At 35.0% G+C, this 22,726-nt stretch overlaps 1 protein-coding gene across 4 annotated transcripts in view; it reads right to left on the bottom strand.

The window, feature by feature from the left end:
• The window catches only part of LOC6650303 (dystrophin), a 141,700-nt gene that overhangs the window by 19,903 nt on the left and 99,071 nt on the right, over window positions 1-22,726 (bottom strand). For all 4 annotated transcript variants that reach the window (XM_023180896.1, XM_023180899.1, XM_002072801.4 and 1 more), the window contains 3 exons: window positions 22,050-22,200; window positions 20,126-20,249; window positions 16,630-16,787 (listed from right to left, as the gene is read on the bottom strand). In XM_023180896.1, the coding sequence (XP_023036664.1) occupies window positions 16,630-16,787; window positions 20,126-20,249; window positions 22,050-22,200 (433 nt within the window). The remainder of the gene's footprint in view (window positions 1-16,629; window positions 16,788-20,125; window positions 20,250-22,049; window positions 22,201-22,726) is intronic.

The raw sequence follows: 22,726 nt of genomic DNA, 5'->3' as shown, positions 1-22,726 counted from the left end.
GGACTAAATCTTTCATCTGTTAATTGCAAGTTATAGTTTATTTGCATTTAAATTTATACCATTTCTATTGGAATTAAGAAATGAAGGAAAATGTATTTTTGTAATTTTCTTTGATTGAGCTTTAAAGCGGCTTAAAAAAGATTTAAAAACTGTTTGCAGTTGACTAATTAAGTGGCTCTAAGCACTTTTCAAAACAAAACCAAACCAAACCGAATGCAAAGCTTTAAACCAATGGCTAGAACTGCAACTAACTATATACCAGAAGTAGATGCCACACTTCACTTCATGTTGGTGGAGGAGTTCGAGGGGTGGTGGAGATTTTGCTACCCGCCAGGCGTAATATATTTGCATTAACCCAGTGACACATTTTGACATAATCTGATTAATTGGCGTGTAAAGGAGAAATAAATTGAGCGGGCTAATGAAGAGACTGCGATGCAGAGTGGCAAATAGAGCGTATCCCAAGATAGATAGAATAGAAAGAGAGGGAGAGAGAGATACTTGAAATGGAACTGAAAGAAGGCGATGGTGATGGTGATGGCTATAGAGACGGCGCCGTTAACGCCCACAACCCGATTGAGAAGAAGTTTCTTCCTGTATGCAATAATTTTCTAGTTAATCAATAGTGGCTGATTGTGGCCTTGGCTCTTTTCGTTTCGGTTCCAGGCAGTTAATTGATGTCAACGGCTTTGGCTTTCGTATTGCTGCTGCCGCTGCAACTGCTGCAACAGCAGACCAGGAAGATTGAGCAAGAGACCACAAAAACCCCGAGTCAAAAGTTGGGTCTTTGGCAACTTCATCAAATGAAGCGTCAAAAGTTGGCAGAGCGGCATTTATCTTTCTTGTGGTTGTTTGCCTAAGAGTTGGGTCTCTGTATATCTTATTACGCCAACGCCGCAAAATCAATCAGCTATGAGAAAATGAAAACTGAGAACCGACAAAAAAAAAAGGAAAACGCCATTTTTGCTGGAACCACGCCTTTTTTTTGTTAGCCACCCACTATACTCACTTTACCCACTTTTTTCAATTTATTAAATGAGATTTGTTTAGCATATTTTTGCCTAGATTTTGTGTTTCTGGCCCCAAAGCATCAATTTTTAATTTCATTAGCATTGAGGGCACTGGCTCGACCCCAGCTACCCTCCCCCATTCTCCCATCCCTATGGCTTTTCTCACTCACTGGCACTCTCTGGCTTTTTCATTATCTGTTTTTCCAATTTGCATTTGCCGGTTTCTGTTCTGTTTTTCTGTGTGTATATATCCTCCCCTCTCTCCCTTTCTTTCTCACTTACTCTCGCTCTGTGTATGTCTCTGTTTTCTGTTTTCTTTAGCCATTTTCCGGTTCATGCGTTGCGGCATTTGAATTTTAAATGATTATTGATTTTGTTTATCAATTTACTTTGCGGGTAACCACCAAATAATCTCTACCTACGAGTAGATCTCTACCAAAATCATTCAGGGTCAAACAATTCTGGCTAATTACCTCTAAAGTGCATGGTTCAAGTTGAAAGCAATTTCAAAATTAACAGGTAAACAAAATCAAACAGAAGAAAAAAAAACCATCGAAGAAAATTCATTTTAAATAAACAACATTGCAAAAAAGTGAAAAATGTAAACACCGAAATGAACACAAATTTCGATGGACAACGTATTTATCTAAATGTTTTGTTTTTCTAACATAAAATGCAAAAAAAATACTGAATCACTGGCAAAATGGTTTGCAGATGTTGCTCAATGAATTTTGTGAAATTTTCATTATACAAGCTATTAAATATTAGATGGTCAATCATTAAACGAAAACGGTGGGAAAATGTGAGCATAGCTGATGGAAACTCATTGAAAAATATAGGAAATGGTTCAAACTCTAATGGCTAATTGTTTATAAGAAGGAAACATATTACTTTTTAGAGAAACAAGTTTGGCTTAGCCTATGCCTACGCAGATATTTATTTTGATAAAGGAAAAACATAAATATTTGAAGAAAACTCCACCATTAAATATAAGCAAATAAAATGATTGGTTGTATGAATAAAATGTATGCAAATTTTCCTTACAATTTTAGAGTCTTTTCTTTTATTGCTAAGATTTCATAAATCCTTTAGCAAAGGAAAGAAAAAAAGCCACAAATATGCAAAAATTTCAAGTAACTTTATAAGTCAAAATAAGAATCTTTTATTTCGTTGCCAATTAGGAATATTTGCTTAAAATATTTACAAAAGAACTTTTGTTAGCTAAACTGGTCTTTAGAAGCACCTTAAAACTTAAGTTAAAAAATATTTATTGATTGAATAAATGAAAATGAAAATTGAAGCAACAACAAAAGATTAAGCCGATGAAATTGCTTCTATTTAATTAAAATACACAAAAAGAATGAGAAATACATATGAAAAAAAAAGGTAAGCTAAATGCCACTGAAAACTAGTGAGTGTGTGTGTGTGTGAATGCTGCAATACCTGACTAGGAGAATGCCTTTGGCTTGGCTAAATTAGACCAACAAAATATATTTCATTAGCAGTTGAGGTTGAGGCTTATTAAAATCAGCTTAAACTCTTAACAATTTGCCATACTTTCAAAAACTAAATACATGCAGCTGGGCAAACACTCATTAAACTTGCATTAGACCGAGAGTGGGATAGAGGCATATGTTAGAGAGTGAGAGAGTTAGAGAAATGGATTTTTAAATTTCACCTTTTTCTTCAAACTTTATTGTCTAGGGCAAAAAGACTAAAACTGACATTGATAAATGTAAACCTGAATTTTTGGAAATATTTGACTTTTGTTCTACTCAATTAGATTGTCAACATTTTTCAGTCAAAAACAAGAAAAAACAACATTCAAAGCTGATTGAATTAATCAAATCTAACGAAATTCTGAAGTGATTTGCCTAAAGGGCCTAAATTTTATTTATCTATACAAATGTTTGTCTTGATTTTCCGCTTAACAGTTCAATGAAGCGATAATTCGTGTTACCATTATTCAGTCAATCATCCAACCATCCACTCATCCTTCTGCGCTGGCAAATGGGAACATGTTGTCTGGCTGCCCTTTGGCGTAAATTTAATTGAGTGCAACTGTTAAAAATAATCAACAGCATAATTGTTCAATTGAAATGACTGTGTCCATGGCTGGTATCTGTAACTGTAACAACAAGAACAGATGCCACCAGCAGGAGATAAACCTTCCACAATTAGTGCAGCAATTTTTTAATTGATTGAAACATCAATAACAACAACAATTACTACGCCTCCCCATACCACCCAACCACCCACCTACCAATCAAACGTGCGTGCATGACAAAAAAAGAAAACTATCAAGAGAAAGAGTAGCTACTTATCCACTATTTCATTCTTTCTTTTTTCTGATAATCAGGCCTTTGGGCTACGTGTTCATTCTGCAATTTCTGCATGCAATTCATTGCAAGTGTCTTAGCCTTCGTAGCACAAAAACCTCAAATATCCCCGTACACACACACACACAATGGCAAAAATAAACAAAGAGATCTGACATACACATTATTTTATTTCTTTTTTAAATTTTGTCATTGATAGTCTGGCAAAAGATAAAATGTATGTATTTATTATTCAACTGTCATATGCAGTTTTCTCTGCACACATTTATCTGAAAGTCACCAATTGTTATAAGGGCTGCTGCTCCTCTCCAATTTCAATTTGTATAAATTTATAGTAGATTTGCTTTTCCCGTTTGACAAATTGGTGAAATTTTGTCTAAGCTAATAAGTCCAATTTGTCACTTAATAAAGTATCTCAATCTACTGTTATGTTCAAGTTTTAGAGGTCTTTTTATGCAGTTTATGTTGCCTGAGCTTTACTTGGTATGCCTTATGATGAAGACAACAGAAATAACTTTTCTAAAACACAATTATTTGCCGTTAATAACAATTAATTAAACTCGCTTTTCGAAGGCTTTTTCTCTTATAATCGATCACAATAATAACTCTTAAGTTGAAGTCAAACAAAAATTCTTAGGATAAATCTTCTATTTATTTAACGAAAGAAATAATCCAAACGAAAATACTTTCTATTGATTTTATATCATTTGGCATATAAGTTGAATTCACGTAGTGTTCACACACCCTGAAAGTGCAAGAAGCTTTGTATTGTGCCTTCATTATTTTGCTTTCCTTATGCAATCCATGAGATACTTTTTCACTGCTGTCACTTGACATGCAAAATGTTGTGTGTATGGCGCCTGTCTGCCTGATGCCTAACTCAAACTCAGTCTTAACTTGACTGTCTGCCATTTATATAGATATATGTATTTCTTTTGTGGCAATAGAGTTGCAATTGCAGTTGCATTTGGCTGTAGCATCTGCGGGTCTATAAATAAGCGTGTCAAATAGTTAACACCATTAACTGCATATTAATTGGCCAGAAATAGAAACCTCACCAAAGATAGGTAGGTAGGCTGGCAGGATTAGAAGCACGACATTTTTTACGGCGTTGACATTTCTCGCATTTCGTGTTGTCTAAAGGGGGGCGTGGCCTTTTAAAATTTTTTGCGTACTAATAAATATCATTAAATACCAACAGAAACAACCGTCAGCCGACGGGCAATGGCAACATGTTGTCTTGACTCAGTTTGTTTGTGTGCGTGTGTGTTTTCTTTCATTTCTGTGCATTTCTTTTTACTGTTCTTACAACTTGTAGATACATTTAAGTACACACAGATACACAAATACACACACACACACACATACATACTTGCATGCATCAACAAACTCTACGCATGCATAAATTAAATGCAATTAGCATAAACAATTTTCAGCTTTTAACTGTGCGGCATGCATCGTATGTAGCTGTAATCAAGTTTGAGGAACATTTCGCAGGGGCCTCCTCCAAATGCAGAAATTTCCAGCTGCAGGGGAAACATGTGGCTGTATCTAGTCGTTGTAGTAGTAGTCGTAGTAGGAAGTGCTTGTTGAGAGGGGGGATGGGTTGGATGTCGAACACATGCTCCATAGAGAACCTCCGCCTTATCCTTTTCCTTCTCCTTTTACCTATCTCACAAAGTCACATGGCAGGAATAATGCTGCACAAATGCTGCATAGATGTGTGGCCACTAGACATCTTTGCATATATGGCTAAGCCAACTTATTTTCGGCTGCGGCTCATAAACACCAACGCATAGACAATCCCAAATTTGGCATGATTTGGTGAATAAGGATCGAAGTGTTTATGTAACACCAAATACATATTCCTCTATAAACCATGTTCATTAAGTAAGCTCTATGCTTCTAAAGGAACACGTTCAGAAAATCAACATTATAAAAGAACAATTTCTAAGATTTTCTAAACATGATGGGGGCAATAAAGTGAAATCCTATATCTATTTCGCACCTAGATGTGAAATTTACAGAACATTACTTTTGTTGGTCCCTTAACTTTTTCTTATAAACATGGCATCTTAAAGAAAATGACTTTCTTTAACGGTATACTGTAACAAAGCAATTCTGTTAATTTTCAACTTAAATTGTTTATAATTAAAAAATTGTTTTTGTTATCAAAAAATGTTAATTTCTCTATGCCAACTGCAATTGTTTTACGACTAAACTTTCGAAGTATCATAAACTAAAGCTTCGCACTTCGCACTGAAAACGGTTTATGACAAAAGTTACTAAAGTTTTTACCATAAAGGCTTTTTTCAATTAGGTTTAAGTTTTTAACATGAATTTTCCTCCCCTTTAACCTAAACTCAAAGGCAATTGATGATTTTATGCCACAGCTGCAGACAGTTTCATGTGACAAAACAGTTTCTTTTAAGAACTTTCCATAATCATAAGTAGCTCTTCAAGAAAACCGAAATGCAAACAGACTACACATATTGAGTTTACTCAAATGAAGGGTAAATTCCACAAAAGAGACAGCGAGCAGGCACAAGGGAGGAAGACGAAATCTTTTGGGAGTAGGATCCATCCATAGCCACCATACATACATCGCACATGAGCGGTGTTTGCTTACATCCATTTTGGTTTTATTTGTACATTTTGTACAGTGCCCACAATAAGGGAAGTTACGTCCATCTCTCTCTTTCTCTCTCACTTTCTGTATGTAGTACAAGTATTTATGGTATTTAAATACCGTTTAGTATGAACGTGTAACGTATGAAATGTGAGGTAAATAAGCACATGGAATCGCAATTGCAGACTGTGAGGTAAGTAAATAAGGTAAATACGTAAATAAATAAATATTAAAAGAAATTTAATTTCGCACATTTTTTCCCATTTTTTCTCTTTTTGTATGTATGTAATGTAAAAAGAGATAGCAACGCGCATGAGAAAACCATCATAAAAAACAGAGGGGACGACCTGTTTCGTTTTTTTATACGCCCTTGCAAAGACCCTTTCTGATTTTGATTTAAATATATATTTGGTTTGAACTTATATTAATTTAAAGTCAATTCATATTAAAGGTATGAAGAAGGTTAGATTCCAAACTGATCATTAGTTAGTTCTAGTATAGTCTGCATTACACCATAAGACTTTTTAAATAAAAGCATTACATTTTTTTATCATGCAGTTGAAATATATATATATATAAATATAATTTGTAAACAGTTTTTGTTTTGTAAATGCTTGACCAGAACGTGGAGACTTTTAATAAGTAAGTGTAAGACACAAAAATTTCAACAGTCAGCAATCAAAATGGGCAATGTTTTTCATATGAAAATATTAATGAAAGGCAAGGCTTTGTGTGGGAAATGGAATGGAAAAAATATATATTTTATATATTTAATATATAATATAGTTTCTTATCACTTATGTAACATTATATTTATGTACACACATCCATATATGTTAAGTGAAGGTTAGGAATATCAATTTCGTTAATGAGGGCTAACTAGGCACATTGTATGCATGCATATGACAGAGAGTTGATTGATTGAGGACAACGCAGCTGACAGCTGAATAATTTTTTAAGTTTACTTAACAATGGCTTACAATTTAAAATATTAAGAAACAAAAATAAGCAGTGAAATTCAGCAATATTTAAATCAAAATGTGAGTTCTGAACGATTCTTCAATTGAATTGTAGTTCATATGCTTTTGAATTCATCATCTTCATCGTCATCTTTGTCAATTGCTCATTCAATGACTCTTATCTCGGCAGCCACCCATTTGAATTGGGTCAAAGTGTCTGAAGGGGTTAAAGCAATCCCGAAAGCAATTCATAAATTTCACTTCCCCCAACAATCCATAACCAACATGTGTGTGTGTGTGTTCAAATGTGAGACAATAAAAAAGCCAACATTTCGTTTCATTGGGGCATTAATTATATGTTTTTGCCATCAGTTTGAGATGATCAAGGGACATATGTACATATGCACATACATACTTCTATATATCGAATGTTATCTGAATGTTAGATAAATGTGTCATTTGTTAACAAGAACATCAATAACAACAACAAAATGAGTTTTATGACTTGCACCCGCCCCACCAATATCATTTGGTTCTGAGTTTTTATGTTAATAACCGACAAATAAACAAGAAATAAAAAATGTACAAAAATTGTAAAACATATTTACTTTGAGAGTGTTGGTTTTCAGAATATCAGATACAACTGAATCTGATTTTGTCTGCAAAAGAGAATTGTCCAAAAAATGAAAAAAGACAAAGAGAAGAAAAGAAAAAATCAAGTCAGCAATAAATTACAAAATTATACAAAAAAAAAATAAACTAAAAGAAAATGTATGAAAAAACAACAACGGAAAACATGAGAAAATTGTTTAACAAGTTTTTGGTGTTAACTGTTTTCTTTAAGACTTTGCAATTTTATAAATAAATTGGATTTTCTAAATGAGTTTTGTCTTACAATTAGAAATAAAGTATGGAGAATGTTGCTCTTATAAATTGCTGGGCTTAAAATATTCATTATTTATTAAAGTTTTATTCAAAATTAAAAGGAAATCTTGTTTAAGCTGATTAAAATAAAAATAAATATTTTTCACTTTATAGAGCTATGGAAAACCATGAGTTCTTATTTCTGTTTTGTAACTCAATGTATAGGAATTCTTCTGGAAGATTCCTTCTTTTTATACAGATTTGCAGAATTTTAATTTGTGAAATTTCCCATGCGCTCAGACTAAAACATAGTTTTTTTTTTTTAATTTTTTTTTTTTGTTTTTAATATTTTAGAATGCAGCTTTTTGTTAATAATTAAAGATTTTTAATTTTTAGCGTTGCAATTGTTTTTAAGTACAGAAATTTCCATGTTTGAATTTCAAATACCAAAAAACATCTGCTGCCTTTAAATGAATAAATGACAGAATTGCTTCTCACTTCGTTTCTGTTTGTGCAACTTCCCCAATAAGAGTTCAATGAAAGATAAATCAATGAGTGACATCATCGAACGAACGAATTCGTGATCGTCAACCTCGGAGTTTCAGTATCTTTGATTCGTTTCACAGGAATTAAATGTGAATAACAGTCGTGAATTGGGGCACAGCAGGCAAAAGCTAATGATCGAAAAGATGAAAGAAAGAAGACGATGATGGAATTTATAACATACAACTTTCTTTCACCTCAAATACTAACATGTTCATTATAACCTTGAAATATACATACACACGCCAGATGGCGCCAGTGAGACAGAAATAATCATTAAATTGTTTTGAGTCATATTTATCCTAATTAACCTCAACTGACAGCGTCAAAGGCCTCGCATCCAGACAAGATAAAGAGTAAAGAATGAACAACAATGAACACAAATGTGAAATATACAAAAATCCAGTTGAGATACATAATGTTTAATATGTATATGTATGTATGTATATACATATATACTTTACATGTGGAAATGTGAGGCGTTGCAGTTACAGACACAAACACATACACTCAAACTGATGACAAAGATAAAGTGGGGAAGCAAGTTGCTGCTAGCTGGGGCTCCAAAAAAGAGCCGAAGAGCTTCTCCCCTCTGGCAAGGCGGTGGCAGCGGGCAAATAAAGCGACAACTTTAACACATAAAATGAACATCCAAGAGAGAGAGAGAAAGAGATTCAGCATCATCATCAACAGGCAGGAGCTAAAGGAAGGAATTTCAATAAAATGCAAAACGACCTTTATCTGCCGGAGGCTCCCAAACAGCAAAATTTGACAAGTTTAGCGTGGGATATTAAAAATTGTGGTGGGTTGAAGATGAAGTTGGTGAGGTTGGTGATTGACTTGGCCATGGGATGGAGATCTAGTTGGAAATTGAGATTTATTTGTTGTTAACTTATAAAGTGCAAGAGTTTATCTATTAAAGATATGGCCGAGAATTAAAGCATCTTTTGCATGCAATTAAATGATAAGTCATTTGTACATGAAGACAAAAAAAAGAAACGTAAATGATCAGTATGCTTAGATAGCAAATGCTTTCAGAGTTAATGTATATAGACAAGATTTCTGAGAAAATGTTTTGCATTTATGACAAAGAATGCAAATGATTACTTAGTGATATAAAAAAGAAATCTTGTAAATTATGCAAGAGCTACTTTTGGCTCTAAGAACTAGTAGAAAATCGAAAACATTAGCAGTGGTCTTTGTTTTATAAAGGAATCGAATCAGAAAACTAATTAGCTGTTGAACTAACCAATGGACTATAATTTCAAGCAAATGATTCTAAAACCCCAACTAGAACCGCAACAAATTCTTTAAAAATATTTAACTAAACTTAACACTTTCAATATGTCTAAGATGACTTTCAATTGCACATTAGCAAAACTTAGTGTTTAGTTTAGATTAGATCTTGCAAAATATCTTTAGAACTGTTATTGCATTTTAAAAACTGAACTTTTAAATAATTTTGAAAGAGTCCAATTGTAAAAGTTTAAACTTTGTAAAAGACAAAAAAAAAAAGGGTACTGAAAACAGTCAACTAGTTTCAAACACAAATGAATTTATATAGATTTTGAAAACTGCTAAAATAATATTCAATTAAGTTATTATCAGTTTGAATTTTTACCACATTTTCAATTCAAGACACGTGAAAATCTAAAATTCTTTTTAGTTTAAGAAGCGTTTCCCACCTCCCCCATCCCACTTGCTTATGATAAACTTAATTTCAGCTTAATTTGAGTAGCTTATTTAGCAAAAATTTGCTTAACGCCATCGTCATATTTTCACAAAAAAAAAAGAACAACCAACAACTTATTTTAAGTTTTTTTTTTTTCGTTTTTTGTTGTCTGATTATTTTTTGGGATGGCTGTAGACAAAATAACAATGTTATATTGAACACGATTCGCGGCAAAAAAAAGGGAGCACAATTTTAAACGTGACTGTTACAAAGAATTTCATTTCATTTCAATTTCATTTCTCACTTCGTTGACGTTGACATAAAATTATGATTATAAATTTCGACCTTATTACTCTTGTTACTTTCGTTTGTTTTGGGTCGCAAAGAGATTTGCTTTTATTTTTATTTATTTATTTATTTTTTTTTTGTTTTACACGTCTTCTGAAACTGAAGATTAATGAGAAAAGATTTGCTTTTCCATCGCACACACACACACATAAAGGCACAAATCACTTTTGGGTTGACATTTTCTAAAGCGTCGATCCTGGCAAATGTTTGCGAACTTTATAGAATGTACCTCAATCTTTGAGTTTACCGGCTTGTGTTTTTTCTTTGGCGACGACTTCGACCACATGCGACCAACTTACGCGCCAACGTTTCGTTAACTAAACTGAACTGAACTGGACGCAACAACAAAGCAGTCGGTGGCAGTCGTCTCCAGTGCGTTAAGTGTTGAGTGCTGAGCGGTTGCGGCACTGCACCACTGTGGGGCCACCACTTTGCACTCAACTTGGCAGTACGTAACGAAACTTGTTGTTCTCCTCTCGCTAGCTCTCTCACACTTAGTTCTCTCTCGCTATCTCTCTTCTCACTTGTTGCTCGCATTTTTTGAGATTTGTTTACACATGTTGTTGATACTCTATGAAATATCTACCACTCTCCCACTGATTCTTTGTTTGCCGCTTTGTCTCTCTCTCTCTCTCTTTCTGTCTTTATCTGTGGCTAGTGGCTCATTAAGTGGTTGTCACTTTTGAGTGGTTTTGAGTGCCACTTTTGAGTGTTGTTATAATTTTTCAATCTGTTAGTTGCCGCTTTGTCTCTCTCACATTTCCCTCCGCTCTTTTGCTATATAATTTAAAACCATTTGCCATTTGACTTTATTACTCCCGCATTTTTGTTTTCGGATGATGTTCATGTCTATTTTATGACAATTTACAAATGTTTATCAACCCTTTGTATTCCTTTTCTTGAGGCTAAAGCGTTTTGAATGAGTTAAAATCTGACATATGAGTCATTTTGGTAAAAAAAAAGAGTCCGACAGCAAAGGCCAAAGTATTGAACAATTACAAAATATGTTGCCTTTACTTTTCCTTACTCCTTACTTCAACTTTTTGCAAAAACTAATAAACAGAAAACATTATTAACAGCTAACTACAGACATACAGGACAGGGGTGTGTGTGCAAAGGGGGTTGTACGATACAAACCACAAAGTACTCCGGTTTATTATATCTCAAATAATCTTATTAAAGTCTTTAGTATATCAGCAAACTTGAATTACTTAATACATGCTTAAACCGAAGTTAATTTCCATTTAGTTTGGCACTTAAGTAGCTTCTCTTTTGACTTACTCTAGCAATTACCTATAATTAACTAAACTGATGAGTTTGACTATACATTTGCATGTCTGTGTCTAAACTGATTTTACATTGACAATTACTTTAATTATATAAATTGAGGAATTGTTTTCAATTCCTCATCAGACGCAGTCGAAACGATAATATGCTAGATATACTTTCTTTTAAAGACATTCGAAGTGTAAGATTTAAGATTTAGATTAAGTGAAATTAGTTAAACCTTAAACTTGAGAATGAGTTTAAACAAAACAAGAAAAAATAGAGACTGGAGTTTTTATCCTTTTTGCACGTAAACCAAACTGCTTAACTAAACAATAGTATAGTGTAAATCAAGATGGTAAAATCATTAAAACTTGACTGGAACCAAAAATATAAATATAAAAGAAATCTAAATTTAGTATTAAGTTAATTGTAACTGAAGAAACACTAAAGCAAACTACTTTTTAATTAGGTGTGTAATTGATTACAAAAGATGTTGTTGCCCCTTGTTAAACTACGTCAGTGATATCAGTAGTCCTGTCCTTGCCTCGCTACCTAATCTCTCCTCTCATTCATCCTGGTCTGAATGTTTAATAACTTCATTGAGGCTCAGCCACAATCATGAGGCCTTTGCCTTGCCATGTCTGCCCGACTGACAAAGTGTGAAAAATATTTCGAACGAGTTTATCATAAGCGAGGAGATTTTTCTTTTAATTTTCCTTGTGGATTTTCTTTATTGTTTTTCCTTTTTTTTTTTTTGGTGTGAAGCCTACACTTGCCTCGAGCAAATAAAATTTATGAACTGCAGACAGAGACAAACTCCAGACATAGTTGGTTTTCCTTTTTGTCGCCACTTTTTGGTTTGTTTTCGGTTTTGTTTTTTTCTTTTTTGGAGTGTCGCCGGAAAAATCTATTTTTAAGCGCATAATTTTTCACTCTGCCACCTTTTGGGGCAGCTGTGGCGGGGGCAAGCAATTTTTTTTACTCCTCGTCTCACTTCATATGCATATTTATCTCTTCGCAGAGGCGATTTGTCGTCCCAAGAAAAATGAAGGAAACAAAACCAAAAGACAAAAAAAACTAAATCTTGGTCTTTACAGTTAGGCTTGGGTTTCGAATAGATTTCCGGTATAGTTGGAATTTCAATGTTAAACTTTTGCCATTGGTTATCATAAAATATATTTGAGAAAAGAAAGAGAATATTTATTTAGTTTTCCATTCAATTACATTCGAAAAAAGCCAATGCCAATTAAAGAACTATTTCATGTTAGCAAATTTCATTTCATTGGATCCTCAGGCCAAAATATATTTTTGCTTCAATAACATATATATACAACGGAAAAGAGCAAACAAAAATATTTATGAAATGAAACCCTTGACACTCCCAACCACCCGCCGATTCCCGCATCATCAAATACAAGCCACTCAACTCCAAAGTGGGTGAAATTGGCAAAACGCACACAAAATGGCGCTGCCAGCAATACATAGAAGGGAAACTAACAAAAACCATTCGAGGAAAAAACTGACAGTGCAAATGAATTGGCCACATGGCTGGGGCAACAACGGCAATTTCTATATGTTCTATAGGTAACTCTCTCTGTGTTTGTGTGTGTGTGTGTGTGCGCCACACCAACACGTTTGACAATTATACATTGGTTACATTTCGTGGCATATTTGTGCAGTTTTTGTGCAAATAAAAGGACCTCAAACAGAGAAAAAACAAACGAGAGCCACCGCCATATTGCGGTATCACATAAAATTGATTGTGGGGCGTCGCCCAATAGATGGTAAGGCTGGTAAGGATGTATATCCCTTTATATATATGTAGGTAGGTTGGTAGGTGGTCGGTAGGTGCTTTCTTGATAGACAAAGTAATCACACTGATACAAAGGGAGAGAGGTAAAGATTGAAGTGAAACCATCAAAAGCAAAGCCAAAGCCAAACCATTTTAGCGTGACAATCAATTGATTTCCCCAGCGTGCCAAAACGACAGATGATGTATATATGTATATATATCTTCTTGTATATTTTCGTCTGCCTTTTTTTGTGGCAAAGGGTTTTTCGGGTTTTTTAATCAATCTTTAAACATTTAATGGGCCGCAACAAGACAAATTGTCGTTACAAAATGAGAATATAAATCACCTTTTTGTCGTTGGGGTCTATACAAAAAAAGTAAACAAATATTATTTACAACATTTTTTGCACTGAATAAATCATTGTAGGTAATCCTTAGAGTTTTGAAATTTTTTTTTACTCCTATTGAAAATCTTAATTAATCGATTTTATAATTTACATTAGATGTGATTTGGTTCGTGTCTTTACTAACCAAATACTGGCTTAATGTGTTGCCTACTTTTAGGGTTGTTAGGAATTTTTGTCTACTTTTTCCTTACTTATGTCACACAGTTGTGAGTATTTTCAGTTTTGTTGATGTTATTATTTTTCATGGGACATTTTGTGTTTGGCGACCAGCATCATAAAGAGTCAGCCATAAATCACAAGTTTAGCCGTGTTTTTTCGATCGGCCACCCACTGCGTATGAGTGATTTATGTGTGTTTCTCGCTCTCTCTCTCTATGTCTCTCTTGAAAAAAAAACTAAAATTGATTTCTTTGTGTCGAAGCTGGACTGCATAATAATAAACCAAGCTAAAAATGCAACGAAAACTCTTTACACACACACCCACATATACCTACATATAAAGCTGTTCACACACACATTTTTCACACATATTGGCTTAAATGGCCAAAGACCAAAGAAGAACTTAAGCAGGAGTTCCTGCAGCCAACAGAACGACACCAACCAGCTGTGTCCAATCGTTGGTCATAAGGGGCTAAATGAGTGTGTGTCAGCGTGTGTGTGTGTGTGTCTAGTGTGTGGTGTGTGCGTCAATATCGACCACATGTGCGGTTAAATTATGGTCACTGCAAGGACTTTTCCGGCCATTCATGTGCTTGTTTTCTTTCCCTTTTCTTGTTGAGGTTGTTTTTTGTTATTTTCCTACATTTATTTTGCTATTTTTCCAACAGTTTTACAGGAAATCAATGAAACATATTTCAAAGCGTTAAGCAATTGCTTTTTAGCGGCCATTCTCTGCGGCTGCTGCCCCTTCATGCTTATGTTGCCACAACTGCTGATTTGTGCAAGCAAAACCAATTGAATGGTTTCTGCTTTGGGCAATTGAATGAACATTTCTCCCCCCTCTTCCCAGCTATCCCATTTTTCGATCTGTTGTCGAGTCAAGTCCATAAAATTCAGTGTTCTCCGTCGACTCTCTTCGCCTGTCTGCATTATTTGCTAAATGAGGCAGAAGTAGTTTTGTGGCTTTGGCCGTTGGACACATGTGAGCTTCAGTCCAACATTCTACCATTATTGGCATGTCCATCATAGAGTGTCTAGTTTGCCTGCCTGCCTGCATGCATGCATGCCTTCCCGGTAATTGCCAGTGAACCCTTTTCATGTGTTCACTGTGAATGCATTTTGTGGATTCATTCTGTCTGAGTATGTAGGCTAAGATGAGAAGAGAGTCGATGGCATTTCGTCTTGACAGTAATGATGGAATGAACGCTTCGGTTAAGCTGAATTTGGACTAATTGAAGATGGAATTCCATTGCAGTAGATAAATTAAAGTTTAGAATTTGAATACAGTTTCCGTTTATAGAATTTTCCGCCATTTAGAATCTGCCCACGACATTTGTCGTGGTCGGTCAACTCTTTTTCTGTTTGCTTCTTCTCTTTTTCGGTTATATGTATGCAAGAGTGCACTTTAATTTCATTAACATTATGTCAGGCAATGCAAACAGTTTGCCAACTATTCAAAAAAAAAAAGACGAAGAGGAAAGGAGCTAAAAAGTTTCTCAGGTTGGTTTTTGAACTGAAATTGCACAAAAGTTTTTTTTGCACAAATTTTTCGCTTTTTTTAGTTTATAACTTTTCTACAATTAATAAAAATTTCTTGCTCCTACTGCTTGCTCTTTTTAGTTTTGGTTTTGTGGTCAATTAACTATGTAACCGAGGCCGAGAAAGTTCTCTCTTTCACTAACTAACTATTTTATGGGAATTTCCGGAATAAAAAGCTTAGCTAACATTTTTAAAAAAATGCTTTAATATGGCAAAGAACAGAGTTAATCTGCATACCATAAAAAATGTGTGCCAATAAATATTGGAAATTGTCAAAGGTTTGTCCCCAATGTCATATAAATCAAAAGTAGAGCAACCTACATAATACATATCGACTAAAAGATAAGCAACTCGGGTAAATGCCTAAATAGAAACAAAAAGTGAATGAATGGAATGTATGGAGAAGTTGGATTCATAGTCCTTAACTTTTGTTTTCTCTCGGATATATGTATGTATATATATTTATTCTCACTTTATGGCAAATATTCCTCATCCTTTGCCCCTTTTACCTCCATTTTATGACCATGTTGTATATTGATTTTTGTTACTGCTAAAAGTATGCGTCTGCTACACATATCGCATACAAAATATGTGCATTTTATGCGCTTTGATATTTTATACATTCAACGAGTTACACACAAACACATATGTCCATTGTTTGAACACACACACATTGAAAGACATACACATGTGTGTATACTGCGTGTAATGTGACATTTTTATGCCTTGCCAAGCCAGAACTTTGTTGCAACGAAAAATTTACGGTGCGTATGAGTAACGACAACAACAGAAACATCAACAGTTTCAGCAACCAACCAACCGACCGACATCAACCATCAGACATTTGTGGCCAAAAATATGAAATGTCATAAAAAACACACTTGCATTTATTAGCCATTTGTTGTTTTTTGGCTATACATGTGGTTTTTATAGTAGCAATTGAATAAAATTTTATCCACATTTTTCCACACAAACACAAAACCAGACAAACAAATTTAGACAAAGATATTAATAAAAAAAAAGACAAAATAAAGAAATCCAAACAGATTTAAGTAAATTAAGAAATTTTCGTATGATTTTGGTTTTTTTATGTAACTTACCGTCATATATTCATCTAGGCGATGCTTCCAATTGTCAGATTTATCGATTAGATTGTTCCATTGCTCAGAAAGTTTGCCAACTTCACGGCGTATGCTGCGTGTCAGCTCACGGCTTTGCTCCTCGGCGGACATGTAACGCGAATCCGAATCATGGGCGGCTGCAATCAGCAAAAGAATATAAGTGGAAAAAACATGAACAAAATGATATAAGTGCCACAGAGAAAGTCAAATTATGGTGGAAATTCAAAAGGCAAAAAGGAGCACAAGAAATCTTTGGCACGTACAGAGAGGAGTTTATGAATTAGAGATGATGTTATGACTCTTAATGCCTGCCAATGTCGATGATTATAATGCTGAGATAGAAAGGGAGAGATGAAGAGACAGAGAGAGACAGAGAAGGAGGAGCAGCAGCAGCAAGTGAAACTTTGATTATGCTGATGGTGCTTGGTGATTAAATTTGCAATAAAATAATCTTACATTCAAGTACCTCAAGCAAATGTTTGAATCAAAATCAAGGTGGAAATTGTTTGGAGGTAAAGGTATGAGGCGTGCCAGTGGAGGAGTGGTGCCCTTTGGGTAGAAAACGTTAAATTGGCGCGCACACGGATAGACAGAGAGACAAACAGACAGACAGACAGTGAAATGGTCAGGTAAAAGTTAAGTGAAATATCTTTTAGGGAATTAGAAATCCAATTGGGAAACAAAAAGGGAGAGGCACAGTAGAAGAGGGACAGGCAAAGACTAAAATCCAATTACAACAAATTTGACTTGCAATTGATGTTGAATGATAATCAAAATCAATGAATCAAAGGTGCAACTTTCCCATAGAAATTTGATTACTTTGCCAAACAGAGTAAGCTTAACTTTGCAACAGTATTTAAGACAAGTTAAAGTTCACATTGTAAAGTGAATAATCAACATCTATTTATAAGTTATTCGTGGTGGAAAACTTATCGATTCGATGCGATTAAAATAATCGAAAACCACTTAAGACATTTCTAATTTTCCACATTGGGAAAGAGTGTCATGAAATTTGAAAGACAAGATGACATGAAATGTGGCAGAAAAAGATGGGGCGGAAAAAAAAACGGGCTTAAAATGCAATAGAGAAAATGTGGAGGGAGAGGGCAGCATAGCGAGACTGACAAGTGGCAGCTGGAAAAGCCATGGAAACGCAGACACAGTGACACAGTGTGCGAAACGTACGTACAAAGACGACAACAGCGACAGAGCCATCGATGAAAACTTGGTCTAAATCCGAATTTAATTTAATGCACGGACGGAGACACAGATGGAGGAACTGCCAAGAGATGAGGAGATGGCGTACAAGTTTTATGGCCAAGCCAAGCAGGCCAGGCCCAAGCAGAAACCAACCAGTTGTTGGTAATATGATGCTAAGCAAATATCGAGAGTTGAGTTGAAACTTCCTTCCTTCCGTGCCGCTGTTCTTCTTGTTGTTATTGTTGTTGTTGTAATATTCAAATTCAATTTAAAGATTGAGTTTTATCGTGTTGAATGTGTTCTGCTCTCTCTTTCTCTCTCGCTCTCTCTTTCTCTCTCTATCTCTCTCTCTCTCTCTCTCTATCTCTTTCTCTCTGTCGCGTACTGTCACATTCAAGTCGGAAAACTCTCTGATGGACAGCTGCTAAAAGGAAAAACTTTCTTGCCATTGCCTTCAATTTCAATTTTCATGGTGCTTGAATAAAATTCTCTTGTTTAAAACGAAAACTTCTCTGGGATTTGAATTGAAATGAAAGAAACAGATAACAGATAAACACGAAACAAAAAAATTTTTGAAAATTTAATTTGGCCTTTTTTGAACCAAAAAACTATTAACTATTCGATTTCAGTAATCATTTGAATGAATACAATTCTGTTTATCTTTTAAGCACACAAAACAGAGACAGAGTGAGAGAGAGAGACAGAGAAGAGAAGACAGAAAGAAGAGGTAAACTGGTATACCACAAAATAAACATCAAAATGGCTAAAATCAAATGGCATATAAAATAGAAACCAACTGCTAAACCGGAGACAGCTCAAAGTTCAGTGGGTTCGCTCTCTTGCTCTAATAGCGTACTAATCGCACTAATTGCTCTGGTCGCAATTATCGTTGACGCCCGCTCAATGTGGGTAAAAAAAACGTTAAAACCCCAAAACAAAATCCTCAATTCCCACCCATACACACACACACACACACACACACTCACACAGCCATTTGTTAAATTGTTAACTAGAGTTTAAACAAAAAAGAGAGGGTGCTGTGGAAGCTTAGTTGAACTTTGCTCGTTGGGCTAAAAGAAGTGAAAATCAATTGGCAATTCTGCAGTCTGGCCGCAACAACAGTTGTCTACTTTTAGGCGCTCACGTTCGAAAGTCCTCTGTGTGACTCTCTCTCTTGTTTAGTATGTGTGTGGGGTGCGTGTGTGTGAGTTTGCGGTTTTTACAGCTTGCCAAGCAGTTGGAGAGTAGTTAAAGCAACAATTGTGCATGTTGATTTTAGTTACTTCCATGTTAGGTTTGAGTAAGTGCAAATTGTTGAAATTTCAAGGAAAACTTTTTTTTTGAATCAACATTCTATTCACTTTTCATGGAAACTATATTTTTGTTTAAAAAAACGTTTGAAACACTTGCAACAAAAAATCAATTTTTGAGGTTATCTTCAGTCATAATTTTCAAAAAAAGCTTTGTTGGTTTTGATATATAATATGTACTTTCTATACCCTGAACACAAAGGATCGATAAAAAAAATGGATCATCCAGACATCGCTCTGTTAGGGCACTTTTCCTTAATATCCCAATCTAAAATTTAAATAGATTTGTTCTTATTTCTATAGCTTTAAAGAAAATCAGTTTTGTTTAAGTTGCGGTTGAGTGGCAAAAATTTTAAATAAATTCTATTCCCATAATACAAGGATCTAAATGGCATGTTTGCTCCAAAATCTGGCTGGTAATACAGACGGACGGACGGACTAAATCGATGGCTAAATCGATGGCTAAATCGACTGGGCTGTTGCTGATCAAGAATACTTATATGTATTTACTTCCTTTTGCCTGTTACATACATTTTGGGGACTTTAATATACCATTTCACTATATGGGTGCTTAATATGTAAATGTTTGTATGCTTAACTAGGCTATTCGAAATTCGAAAGTTCGAAAACCGATGTTTAGTCCTAGTTCAACAAAACACTATGTCACATAGGGCTACTTGTAACAAATATGGCTTAGAAAGACATGGTCAGCATAAATGGCATGTTAACTCTTTGAAAAGGACACATCATTCCAATCTGGTCATAAACTTATGACTCGAAATTTTTATAGATATTTTCGCAATTTTAACTTTAATATTTTAAATACTTGTTATGGCCCAAAGAACATTATCGACTTTTCCTTCACTTTAGTGAAGTTTTTTGAAGTAGGGTTGGGGGTAAGCTTAAACATTTAGTAGCAAGACCTTTTTAGTAGTAAAAGTAGATAATGGGAATATAAAACTTACCCTCCGTATCGCTAGTATCTGAGACGGCTGCTTCGTTGGCAATATACTGACGACCGCTCGTTAAATTGCTCTCCACAATTGGCCGTTTATCCTCCAATTGACGACGAAAGGCTTTATGATCGTCCTTTAAAAGAAAAGAAGAAAAAGAAACGAAAATACGTTAAAAAAGGAAAGATTTACTTTCATGAATAAGAAATGCTATGAGAAAAAAAATACTCTACAAGCAAGTATAAAGAAATAACTACAGAATTTCCAGTGGTCAAGGCCCATAAACTATCAAAGAATGGCAAAAACTTCGCTCCCCTACAATACACAATAAATTCTCGTGTTTAATGCATTTAGTTGTGGAAATAAAAATGCAACAATACGAGAATATATAAAAATAGCAATGGAAACTAGGGGAAGGGAGGCAGAAAGAGAAAGGGGGAAAAAATACAAGCCGAAATGTAAATGTCCGGCAGACCGTAACTTAGTGGCAGGCAATAGATTTACAGGATGCCTCCATGGTTCCATGGCCGCTGCTGTTTCCTTCTGCTACTTTGCTGCTGCCTTTCGAATGGGGTGAAAGTTCGCTCATTTTTTTCCCCGCCTTCTACTTTATTTCTCGGGGAGTATGTGGAGTGGGGCTAGGCGGGTTAAGTGAATTTCCAAGTGGCTCATGCTGTGTTAGACAGTGTTTTTCTTTCCCCCTATTTTCAAACTGGCTCGTTTGGGTTTCGCTTTCCATTTTTTTTCGCTTCTTCTTAAGCTTCGTCTTACCCCACTCCTTGACCCAAGGCCTTAAGTGATATGTGTAGGATGTGTGTGTGTGAGTGTGCGTGTGCTTGAGTGTGTAGGTGTGCGTATAAGCATGTTTTTGACATAACAAGCATCATTTAACAATTATTTAAGAATTCCAGGGAAATATATTCGTCGCCTTATTCTTTCCTACTATTGGGTGAGTGCTAAAAACGAAGACTTATGGCCACTTAGTAGTAGTTCAGAATTGGAAATCTTCACTTAAACCAGCAACATATATAGAGAGAGGCTATTAAATACATTGATCTGGGTATTCCTTCAATTTGTGTAGATTTTCTTATTCGACTGTGTTTTGTGTTTGCATTTTCCACTAATGAAATGGAATTTATGCCCACTTCTTGCCACTCTGGCCAAAAATCAACAAAATTATTGCAATTATTTCAACTAGTTTCTAATTGTATTTGCCGAGCAATTAATGTGATTGCCAAAAAGCGAGCCCAAAATTCTGCCAGATAACTGATTTAATTAAAACTAAAATATAAAATTTCATAAATATTTACACAACAACGATGACAACAAAAAAACAAAAAGTGTTTTTCTGTTTCAAATATTCAACAAACATGCGCTTGTCTATGCACCATTAAATTAACAAATGAGAACGCAGAGGGTGAAATTGAAACAAAAATTAGGCCACAACCCCAAAAAGAAATAAGCGAGAGACAGAGACATAGTGAGAGTCGGAGGGTGAGATATAGGACCCAACTGCCTTCCAGACAATTAGTTGGGGCTAAAGGCAACAACAAATTGAGGTGCAGTCGGAGCTTTTGAGAAAGGTTAAAACTGGGTCGTTGACATAACACAGAAAATGAAGCAAAGAAAACAAGTGGCAAAAGGGTTACTTTGATTTGTTAAGACTACGACTTGCGCATACCCTACTTCAAAAGTTTCTAATCAATATACTATTTAGCTTTGTGGTAGAACAAAAAAGGCAGGCTATATTTCTAAATTTCTTTTTAGATTTAAGCGAAAGTTTACTGTGGACTTTGTGTGAAGACAAAGTTTATAGAATTTGCCAGTTGTGTTAGCTACATTTTACATTTTATTTTCCTTCTTACAGGGTATGAAGCACCACAGAAATGTCTGTCTAACCTAGTTTATCAAATAAAAAAAGAAACAACCAACTTACCAACTGCTTTTGCAAACTGGCCGCATCACCGCGCACAGGTCCCAATCCCAAGGTGCTCAGTTCCGTTTCCTTGCGTATAACCCATTCGGTTAGCTCGCGTAAGGATAAAAGCAAAGCATTCCAATGTTCTGAATTTGATTCCAAACGATTTCTGTAAGAAGAAGACAAGAAAAAAGATGTATACAAATGATTGTGCTAATAATATGAAAATTTAATTTGCACTTTAGCCAACAAAATGGAGAATGGCGCAAGGAGCCACAAAATGTCAGCGATAATTTGTCTATTTTTTTTTTGGCTAGCTTTCATCTCCTCCCGCGATCTCGCACTTCTCATAATTTCACTCTCTCTCTCACTCTCACTTTGGAGTGGTTTGGGCTTTATTAAACTTCGTCGTCTACGCTTGAATTTCAGCTGTCGCGCTGTAATTGTGAAATGTCCTGACATTTTATTCCTCATTTTATTTTTTGCCTTTTTTTTCTTTTCCTCCTGCGGGCCACTTGTCGTTGGCATATTTCTGTCCATTATGTTTACTGAGGGAGAAGAAAAATCTGAAAAATCTCCGTCTGCCTGGCCATAATAACAATAGCCACAGAGAGGCGGCTTCATCTCATAGTCATCTCATTTTCATCTGTAGTTGTCGTTGTTCTTTTTTTTTCTGTCTGTCTTTGTCTGTTTAT

This window comes from Drosophila willistoni, chromosome 3R (genome assembly GCF_018902025.1).
Source record: "Drosophila willistoni isolate 14030-0811.24 chromosome 3R, UCI_dwil_1.1, whole genome shotgun sequence".
In the NCBI taxonomy this organism is placed as follows: Eukaryota; Metazoa; Arthropoda; class Insecta; order Diptera; family Drosophilidae; genus Drosophila; species Drosophila willistoni.
This window is presented reverse-complemented; position numbering and strand designations above follow the sequence as displayed.